The sequence below is a fragment of the Ranitomeya variabilis genome, chromosome 5 (genome assembly GCF_051348905.1).
Source record: "Ranitomeya variabilis isolate aRanVar5 chromosome 5, aRanVar5.hap1, whole genome shotgun sequence".
Classification (NCBI taxonomy): Eukaryota; Metazoa; Chordata; class Amphibia; order Anura; family Dendrobatidae; genus Ranitomeya; species Ranitomeya variabilis.
The window spans coordinates 267341536-267353114 of NC_135236.1; the positions used below are offsets into that span (position 1 = coordinate 267341536).

At 43.8% G+C, this 11579-nt stretch overlaps 1 protein-coding gene across 1 annotated transcript in view; it reads right to left on the bottom strand.

Moving 5' to 3' along the window:
• Positions 1 to 8781, bottom strand: part of PSTPIP1 (proline-serine-threonine phosphatase interacting protein 1) — a 137982-nt gene extending 129201 nt beyond the window's left edge. The window contains exon 1 of the mRNA XM_077264244.1: positions 8408 to 8781. Coding sequence (XP_077120359.1) covers positions 8408 to 8440 — 33 coding nt within the window. The 5' untranslated portion in view covers positions 8441 to 8781. The remainder of the gene's footprint in view (positions 1 to 8407) is intronic.
• Positions 8782 to 11579: the final 2798 nt, after the last annotated feature.

Below are 11579 nucleotides of genomic sequence, written 5' to 3' on the forward strand. Positions count from 1 at the left end.
GCCTCCAGAGAATAGACCCCAAAAGTTGGATACAAGCCCCCCACAAATAATAACGGTGAGGTAAGAGGAAATGACAAACACAGAGATGAACTAGGTTTAGCAAAGAGAGGCCCACTCACTAATAGCAGAATGTAGTAAGATAACTTATATGGTCAACAAAAACCCTACAAAAATCCACACTGGAGATTCAAGAACCCCCGAACCGTCTAACGGCCCGGGGGGAGAACTCCAGCCTCCCTAGAGCTTCCAGCAAGGATAGGATACAGATTATGTACAAGCTGGACAAAAATGCAAACAAAAACAATAGCAAAAAGCAAGAAAGCAGACTTAGCTTAATCAAGCAGGAACCAGGATCAGTAGACAAGAGCACTACAGATTAGCTCTGATATCAACGTTGCCAGGCATTGAACTGAAGGTCCAGGGAGCTAATATAGCAACACCCCTGACCTAACGACCCAGGTGAGCATACAAGGGATGATAGACATACCCAGAGTAAAAACACTAGTAGCCACTAGAGGGAGCCAAAAGGTAAATTCACAACAGATGCACCTCCACAAGGACCGTAATAGTCGGGTAACCCGGTGGTTCCTTGCTCTGCAGGCTTACTCGTTCACGGTGGAGCACCGCCCCGGGGTGCAGATGGGGAACGCTGATGCCCTGTCCCGAGTACACTGTTTCGAGAGTATTCTTGCTCGACCTGAGTGGTCTGAGCAGGGGGGGAGGATATGTAAGAGTCATGTCGGTCTGGTAGTCGGGGGCAGGTATATCTCACCCAGGTATTTGTCCTATGTGAATTAGGCCGCTCAGTATCTTCAGGATACCGAGGGGTTAATAAGTGCAGGAATAAAGGCTGACCAGCTGGAGGTTTCAGGTGTCAGCCTGGGGCACACAGAATGCCTGTCTGTGTGAGACAAATGTGAGTAAGAGCTGTCCTCATGACCTGTGTTATGTTTGCTGGGTGGGAGTAGCCCCCCCAGTTGTTAGATAGGAACGTGTTTGTTTAGTAAGTGCCGGACAGGCAAGGATTTATTTTTATGATTTGTTTTCTGTATTTGCTTTCACTTTAATAAACCTGACCTGAGGTCAGTCTACCTGGAAACCTGCTGTCGCCTCAGAGTTTAATGCACAAACCACGTGACCTTTGACCCCAGCAAAGGCGATCCCGGAGTGTTTTGTTACAAGACACACAGGTAGGACTGTGTTCAGCATTCTATAACCTGTATGCCCATATTAAGAGTTTATATAGGTCAAATGAGGTGGCAGATTCTCTTTAACTTGTCATCCACTATGAAAGATCAGCTCAAGTCCCTATTGCTCAGAGGAGATACCTGTAGGTGCCATGTGACACTGCCAATTATCCTCTATGGAGTGGAGTGAAGGGAGGAAGTAATGAGGAGCAGGGAAGAGAACAGACAGCGGCAGACAGAAAAACATTGTGCAGAACTCTACTAAGCGGTTTACCTCAAATCAGAGCTAAATTCGGATAAAGACAGCTCAGCCCTGCTGCATTATGTCCTCCGTATTGCTGCAGCTTGTCTCTGTGAGCTAAAAAGTGAATAAAGAGCAGGTATTCCCCTCTCTGTGGTGTGCTGTATATGAGATCACAGTAGCCCAACTCCTCCACAAGCTCCTAGTGGATTACAAATTACAGATAGAGCGTGCAGGGGAGAAAACTGGTGAGAATGCAAGATATAAGTCATATAATTGCCACCAGAAATGGTGTTATTCCTCATGTATGCAAACAGTAGAGCTTATTCTGAAAAGTAACTTGAGCACAGTTACCCTTTAAATAATAGAAAAGGTCCCACAGTATAAATATATGTCCAGTATTGCTCTTTAATAACGTAGTAGAGCTAACCTTCTACTCACACATCTCCTACATGTGGTTATATGCTTGGCTAAATTGGTTAAGAGACTCACTGTAAACACAGCAGTTTTAGCTCGACTGACTTTCATAAAAAGAAACCTCAGAAAACTAAGCTATTACTAATATATATATGCAGGGTGTAAAAGCTGTACTAAAATAACCTGAGGTTGTTCTTTGGTTTCAGTGGATGAAGTATGAGGAAGTTGCATGCAACCGTTTAAAAATATAAATGGCTATGTGAAGACTACAGTAGGTATAAACTAATTTCATATACATGTAAATTACACTTCATATCATGGCTCATTACCATATATACATTCCTCAACATTTATAATGCAACACTAAGAACGCTGAACTGTTAGTATAATAGTGCCAATGCCATCCCCAGGCGGAGACCGGAGGCCGAACTGGAGCAATAGAAGCTGCAGGGGGTCTATCCTCTTCAGATATGAGTTCTGCTTTTGAAACAACTCAAAAAGGTGTCCAAATAATAGGTGTATGGCACTTCAATAACCATAGAACAATCAACAGCCTATCTGAGGTAAACAACTAGGCTGAAACGAAGAGATCCATGAATAAAACATAACAGTTTATTGAAATATTACATAAAATAGAAACTTTAAGAAAGGCTAGGTCCACAATACAAAAAATACCCAGTATGGGGAACTCCAACACCTACTCTACCAATAAGATAAATGGATTCACAGAGCAGGCATCAAATAAAACAAAAATCTTAGTGAGCCCGGGGCAGCAATGAGGTAGTAAAATTATATCTGTTCCAGTAGCATCATAGATGCTGAAACTAAACTAAGCACATAGATATGGTGATTGGGTGCTAGTAGCATCCCTAAATAGATTGTACTCTGTACATATATACAGCCTCATTGATATTAATGGTACAAATGCAATGGCACTGTAAAAGATAGTGAAGGATTATAATACCTGAACTCTGGAGAAATAGTACAAGGAGAGTGGTGGTGGGTAGATGAGCCATTCCCCTTCACTCCAATGTGCGTTTCACCCTGAGCTTCTTCCAGGGGTGTTAATGGCTCTCACTGTGGTTCACTGGAGTCCCAAAGATTTAGAAATTGCTTTATAACCTGTTCCAGACTGATAGATCTCAATTACTTTGTTTCTCATTTGTTCCTGAATTTCTTTGAATCGCGGCATGATGTCTAGCTTTTAAGGACCTTTTGGTCTACTTCACTTTTTCAGGCAGATCCTATTTAAGTGATTTAAAGATTGAGAACAGGTTTGGCAGTAATCAGGCTTGCGTGTGGATAGGGAATTTGAACTCAGCTTCCCAAAGATGTGATAACCCACAGTTAATTTATGTTTTAAGGGGAAGGGACAATCACTTTTTCACACAGGGTCCTGTAGGTTTGATTTTTATTGTCCCTAAATAATAAAAACCTTCATTTAAAAACTCCATTTTGTGTTTACATGTGTTATCTTTGTCTAATATTTAAATTTGTTTGATGATCTGAAACATTTAATTGTGACGAACATGCAAAAAATAGGAAATCAGGGGGGTGACAAACTTCCTTAAACAACTGTATATATATATATATATATATATATATATATATATATATATATATACAGTATATGGGAGCATTTTTAGTTATAACAGACTAGATGGTGGCCCGATTCTAACGCATCGGGTATTCCAGAATATGTATGACAGAACTTGTTTAGTAAACGTAAACGTAGCATACATCAGCCCACGTAGCATATAGCACAGCCCATGTATCATATAGTACAGCCACGTAGTATATAGCACAGCCACATAGTGTATAACACAGTCACATAGCATATGGCACAGCCATGTAGCATATAACATAACCACATAGCATATAGCACAGCCACGTAGCATATAACAGCCCACGTAGTATATAGCACAGCCACGTAGTATATAGCACAGCCACGTAGTATATAGCATAGCCACATAGTATATAGCACAGCCCATGTAGCATATAACAGCCCATGTAGTATATAGCACAGCCACGTAGCATATAACAGCCCACGTAGTATATAGCACAGCCACGTAGCATATAGCACAGCCCATGTAGCATATAGCACAGCCATGTAGTATCTAACACAGCCCACGTAGCATATAACAGCCCACATAGTATATAGTACAGTCCACGAAGTATATAGCACAATCCATGTAGTATATAGTACAGTTGACGTAGTATATAGTACAGTGCACATAGTATATAACACAGCCACGTAGTATATAACACAGTCCACGTAGTATATAGCACAATCCACGTAGTATATAGCACAGTCCACGTAGTATATAGCACAATCCACGTAGTATATAGTACAGTCCACGTAGTATATAGCACAATCCACGTAGTATATAGTACAGTCCACGTAGTATATAGCATAGTCATGTAGTATATAGCACAGCCACGTAGTATATAGTTACATAGTTATTAAGGTTGAAGGAAGACTGTTAGTCCATCTAGTTCAACCCATAGCCTAACCTAACATGCCCTAACATGTTGATCCAGGGGAAGGCAAAAAAACCCCGTGTGGCAAATAGTAACTCCACCATGGGGAAAAAAATTCCTTCCCGACTCCACATACGGCAATCAGACTAGTTCCCTGGATCAACGCCTTATCAAGGAATCTAGTGTATATACCCTGTAACATTATACTTTTCCAGAAAGGTATCCAGTCCCCTCTTAAATTTAATTAATGAATCACTCATTACAACATCATACGGCAGAGAGTTCCATAGTCTCACTGCTCTTACAGTAAAGAATCCGCGTCTGTTATTATGCTTAAACCTTCTTTCCTCCAGACGTAGAGGATGCCCCCTTGTCCCTGTCTCAGGTCTATGATTAAAAAGATCATCAGAAAGGTCTTTGTACTGTCCCCTCATATATTTATACATTAAAATAAGATCACCCCTTAGTCTTCGTTTTTCCATACTAAATAGCCCCAAGTGTAATAACCTATCTTGGTATTGCAGACCCCCCAGTCCTCTAATAACCTTGGTCGCTCTTCTCTGCACCCGCTCTAGTTCAGCTATGTCTTTCTTATACACCGGAGACCAGAACTGTGCACAGTATTCTAAGTGTGGTCGAACTAGTGACTTGTATAGAGGTAAAATTATGTTCTCCTCATGAGCATCTATGCCTCTTTTAATACATCCCATTATTTTATTTGCCTTTGTAGCAGCTGCCTGACACTGGCCACTGAATATGAGTTTGTCATCCACCCATACACCCAGGTCTTTTTCATTGACGGTTTTGCCCAGAGTTTTAGAATTAAGCACATAGTTATACATCTTATTACTTCTACCCAAGTGCATGACCTTACATTTATCCCCATTAAAGCTCATTTGCCATTTATCAGCCCAAGCTTCTAGTTTACATAAATCATCCTGTAATATAAAATTGTCCTCCCCTGTATTGATTACCCTGCAGAGTTTAGTGTCATCTGCAAATATTGAAATTCTACTCTGAATGCCCCCTACAAGGTCATTAATAAATATGTTAAAAAGAAGAGGGCCCAATACTGACCCCTGTGGTACCCCACTGCTAACCGTGACCCAGTCCGAGTGTGCTCCATTAATAACCACCCTTTGTTTCCTATCCCTGAGCCAGCTCTCAACCCACTTACACATATTTTCCCCTATCCCCATTACTCTCATTTTATGTAACAACCTTTTGTGTGGCACCGTATCAAAAGCTTTGGAAAAGTCCATATATACTACGTCCACTGGGTTCCCTTGGTCCAGTCCGGAACTTACCTCTTCATAGAAGCTGATCAAATTAGTCTGACATGAACGGTCCCTAGTAAACCCGTGCTGATACTGGGTCATGAGGTTATTCCTCTTCAGATACTCCAGCATAGCATCCCTTAGAATATAGCACAGGCACAGCCCACGTAGTGTATAGCACAGCCACGTAGTATATAACACAGCCCACGTAGTATATAGCACAGTCCACGTAGTTAATAGTATAGGCATAAAGCATGAATACATATAGGCATGCATCCTGCTATAGCGCAGGCACCGCCGCCATTTTGATGAAGTTACATTTTTTTCTAACCCCACAATAGTATATTTATTATGTAAGCTAGGGGCAGGTCAGTGAGGGATCAGTGACCTGTCAGAAGCCATACAGATGAATACCTGATCAGAGCACCACATGAAGAATCTCCCTCCAGGCCACTCCGAAGTACGACCATATATCATTAATGGAAATTAAAGACTGGCAAAGGTAAAATTTAGTTTCCTTTTATCAGTTGAATCAGGGTCAGTTTTCTTGTGTTTCAATTGATCGTAGTGGATGTCAGAACTGAAGTAGAGATATGTACATCAGTCGTAATCCGACTTTTTTTAACCAATTGTTTTTGCAAAAACATGCTGCGTTTTTGGATCTTGCTCCTTGAAGGGTCTGGTGCAGGGGTCGGGAACCTATGGCTCGCGAGCCAGATATGGCTCTTTTGATGGCCGTATCTGGCTCGCAGACAGGGCTCCTACCTGTCTATGGGAAGGATGCATGCACCGCGCTCCATCAGGCCGCGGTGCACGCTGATATTGGTAGTTCTTTGATGGCCTGATAAGCATTGGCGGCAGTGGTGAGCGGCAGGGAGCATGGACTACATTTCCCATAACTCCCTGCATAGCCGCGCCGTCTGCAAGCACGCACCTGCGTCCCCTAGTGAAGCGGCATCTGCCTCCTCCCTTGTGTCTCCCTTGGACGTTCCAGAAACCCCTGGCTGTGCTGCTGCTTTGAAGGTGAACATTATAACATGGAAATTGTTACACAGCCTCATGGTCAGCAGCAGTGAGCTGCATCAATAAAGGGGCTGTGTAATACAGTGTGTCCAACCAACCCCCCCTTCCCACTTCACCCCTGAAAATAATCCCACATAATCCATTATATAGCCCCCCCCCCAAAAAAAAAAATATGGCCTTAAAAAACATCTGCCACCCATATTACACTCTTGGGGGCTTTAAATTAATCTCTTGTGGGCATAAGAAACTGATTTAAAGGACCACTATCAGGGCAAAAATCTGTTCTGAGCGCTTCTTTACAGTTCTGGAGGTCTCCCAGAGCTGTAATAAAGCGCTCAGGAACGGCGCCCGTGCTATATGTTATTGGGGCGCTAGCCCCTGTTTTTACCTTCTCCCATAATGCAGCGATTCCACCCGATGACGTATCTGTGTGGGATCGCTGCATATACTTTCACTCTAGCACGCATGCGCCGCCGGCTCTGCCTCCTCGGCGCTTGCTGAACCGAGGAGACATGAGCTTCATAACCCCCTCCATTTATATTCGTTGTGCTCCGCAGCTCTTACTTCCGCGTTGAACCGTGCATCTTACGTCGTGCTGCCACTGGTGCGCATACGCTGCCAGCAGATTCCATTTACCTCTGAGAGAGGGAGCAGCGTGACGTAAGATGCAGGGATCAACCCGGTAGTCGGAGCTGCAGAGCACAACGAATATAACTACATATTCGGCAGGTACCGATCGCTGCTAGTTCACTCTTGGGGGGCTTTAAATCAGTTTCTTATACCCCCAAGAGATGATTTAAAAGCCCCCAAGCATGAAATATAGGTGGCAGAAGTCCTTTAATTCCAGGGGAGTCCTGAGGGAGAGGTTTTATTTGGGGAAACATCAGGTGGGAAGAATGCCAGCTTCCAGTCATGCGCAGGAAAAAGAAGAAGCCAGACTGCTGGACTGATGTCATGCATCGCAAGCTCACAATGTAAGTTATTTATTTAATTTTTTTACTGCTAATTACCATTGTTTCAGTCCAGTTGTGGCTTTATACAGCAGGGAGGAGCATTCCTTGCTGTACTAAGTGAACATTGGAGCGATTGATCTGTCAATGGCCCTTTAAACATATTGTACGGCTCTCGCGGAATTATATTTCAAAATATGTGGCGTTTACGGCTCTCTTAGCCAAAAAGGTTCCTGACCCCTGGTCTGGTGCAACCAATGCACATGATGATTGCAAACTCTGGGATTGTTTTTTACTTTTACCTATACTGTGTCTGAGGAAAAAATATAAGGGCAGCCACATAGGTGAACAAAAGCCCTAAGAGAGTGTCGTCCCTGCTACTATGTTGTGCCAAGCTTGCATGGCTATCGGACCTTCCTACCAATTCAGTTCAACATAATTAGTGCAACTCAAGGACAACCCTTGTATGTTTAATATTAAGGGGGCATTCTGCTTACCACATGGGTTACTAAAAAAGGTTACCACTTGTTTCACTTTAGACACTCCTTTTCATGTTGTGATTCCCCCTGGGGACCAGAAGTCCCACTGCTGCATGCTCCAGTGATCAGCTCTCATTGCAGGGTGACCTCTGTGCAGATTCTTGTGGTACCAATGCTTAATGTCTTGCATCGCACCCAGGGCAAGGTTCTCCTCAGCTCTAATTAATGGAGCAGGACCTCCTCTGTTACCTTAACAAGCTCTTGTGTAAATATCTGAGTTTTATATATTTTTTTAACATATCTATGAAATCATTTTGAGAAATTGTAAAAATATAAAATATCAACTACTTACCCAGAAAGCATCTTTAAACTGTAACAGCGCCATCCTTGTACTTCCAGAGTTCTATAGCGCCTTTCAATGTAGACACTTAATTTCAGCTCAAAGCCATGCTACCAGAAGTTATAGTTTCTGAAAGTATATTTTCTAGAGGTCTTCTAGGTCCAACTAAAAATATTTACAGCTCTGAAACTACGGAGATGACAAACTTGGTCTATTACATAAAAAGGAGAAGTTTGAGAAATATGCAATATCTGCCAGGAAGAGCAGAGAACATATGCCTTGATGTTTACTATTGTGCCAGTCGATGAAACGAGAGCCCAGATAGTGGAGGTTGGGTAAGAGCATGTACACCGTGGTGTCTTCCAGTCCTCTAAAATGTGACAGCCGTGCAACACCGGAACTTAGACCTGTTTGAAGCTGAGAAAGATCTGTGCAGTTCTCGGAAACTATACACCAAGGTGACTACTGTCAAACTTCCTGAATTTTAATGCTCAGTGTGGCAGTATCCTAGACCCCATAATATGAAGAACAATGTCTCCACTGGCATGCTTAAAGGAAACCAGTCACGTGAAAAAACGCTATTAGCCTGCAGAGATACGATTAATCTATAGGTTCTTAGCTTTTATACGGTGCCCGCACTTAGATCCCACTGCTGGAAGGAAATTAACTTTATTCCTCCCAACAGCGTTCTTCGTTCAGTCACAAGGTGGATTCAGTTACTGCCCTCTGTATAGAGAGAGGCGGCATTAACCGTACCGCCAGCACTTACTGACAGCCGGCCTTAATGATGAGTGAGCTGTCAGTCAGTGCCAGGGGTGCAATTACAACAGCCGCTCACTATACACATATTGTAATCACAGAAAAAAAGTTAACCTTTGGGGTCCAATTTATGACAAAAAATTCACAGAAAAAAACACCAGTGAAAATATGAAATATTAAAAATATCTTTAATTAAATAAATTCTAAAAAATCTGCAATAACCAAAACCATCACCACTATAAAACACATTCAATAGAAAAGACCAAGGAGGTGCCTGTCCCTATTCCGCACTATATGCACCCTACCTACCAATGGAGTTTGGCACCCTATACCTACGCAGATGGCACGCCCGCTCACCGTTGCCTGTCCCTTCTACCACTGTATAACCCTATAGGATGGGGTAGGAAAAGCCAATTGCATGCATATGGTGTACCCAATGATGTAAGTGGAGTCACTTGTAACTAGGGGGCCAATAATAGGCTGTCCCTGCTATGATCCTATCTGTCTGCGGAGGATGACAACTCAAAGCATTTCCCCTCTAGACATGAGGTTCATCAGGAGCAAATAGATACATCATATGGCACTACTTAGCTTGTCCTTAGATGATACACATCGATACAGTCCTCAGCACATTAGGGCAAGTCCCCTCTCGATATGGTGCCTCATTATTGGATATCTGAGAAATATATGTTATTAATGTGTTCGTACACGGTAGTACTGCTACACATAAAGTGTATTACTACCGTGTACAAGAGCATTGCTATACTTTCCGTATATTGCTCTGTATATTTATGTAATGCCATTGTTTGCTATGCACTTGCACATATTGTTTATAGGGAGAGTTTGTCCCCGGGCCCAGTATAGTGATAGGGGCATAGTGTCCATAGTTGGCCATTAGAGGGGGGGCACTGTAGCTTATAGTTAGAGTAGGAGGGGCACAGTGAAACAAGAATAGTGTAAGCTTCCTAGTTTAGGCAGTCAGGGGCTGGGCGCCCGTGCAGCTCACAGGGCTGCCTGGCCAGAAGTTGCTGTGCCCCGCAACGTTACAAGAGAGGGGCCCAGCATAGAGCAGCTTGCACACAGAGGTTCCTCTAGGAGGAAGAAGTGCGGCAGTGCTGCGGATGCAGCTATAGGAATCTATCCCCAGAGAAAGAAAGAAGTTTGTTCAGCCGGGCAACACAAGCAAGATGTGGCAGGTCTTTTCCTGTGTGGCAGTTCTTAGAACCGGGGCGAAGCGGTGTTGGACTCCCCCATGTGAGGCAAGAATTCCGGATAGAATAGATTCTGCGGGACCGGAATATACGGTCCGACCCGGGGCTGAAAATAGAGAAGGAGAGGACAGAGAAGGGACAGAGAAGGGACAGAGAAGAAGGTACTGACTGTGATACCCGAAGTGCCTGTATTTGAGCAAGTTGTGCTGAGTAAACAAGTTCATATTGAAGTTAAGCCGGAGTGTGTCTCCTTTATTTCAGAACCATCTGTGAGGAATACATCCCTGTACCGGGCAAGTCCAGATGGTACAGAGAATCAGCACAGAGGTAACTCAGCAGAGAAATGTGAATTATTTGGGAAGGGGTCCAGGGAGTGATACAGGGATTGCTGTCAGCCATGGCTACCTCTCTGGCTCTCCCTTCCTACTTGGGAGTACTGGATTTCACTGGGGGAGAATGTGGCACTCCAGGGGTCTGGTTGCCACAGTGGCTTTGCCTCCCTCACAGGGGGTGATATCATGCCTGGAAGCAGAAAGGGACCCCTTGGCAGGTAACACTAGCATGCAACACTTTCCTGACTCCAGACCAGAAGGGGGAGCTGTAAACCCAGTTTCAGGGGAGCTGCCCTATAAGTTGTGGTCTGGAGGCGGGGTTAGTTAGTCAGTCAGAGACAGTGAAGGAAGAGGAGGCAAGCGAGGAGAGCCTGGGAGTGGATCTGCAACTGATCTCACCCCAGGACTGAGCATAAAAGACCATACACCGGTGTCCGTGGTTGTGTGGGGACTGCATGCCCAGCAACTGAATCCAGAGCACAGGATATTGCAAGTCTCCTGGCCACAACTGACACCCGAAGGCACAGCAGCATATTAGAGCCCGAAGTCACCACGAGACAGTGACACCTGGAAAAGGTTTGAGCTGCCTGCCATGCGGGTAGTGTTCCACTTAAGGGCCAGACTCAGAGAAGGACTTGAATAGAGTGAAGCAATGGCCGGGGGACCACCACGGTGCAGGAAGACTACTGTACACAAGATGAGGTGCAAACAACAAAGAGTAGATTTATTGGAAGGCAAGGAATGAAGTGGATGAGGAAGATGCAAACAGGGGTATGCAATTGCAAAAGATAATTTACAAGAGTTATATTCGTTAGCTTGTCTGTAAAATAGCACGGTGCTCCAACTGTTACAGACTCAATATATGTGACACAAGTAAATGTA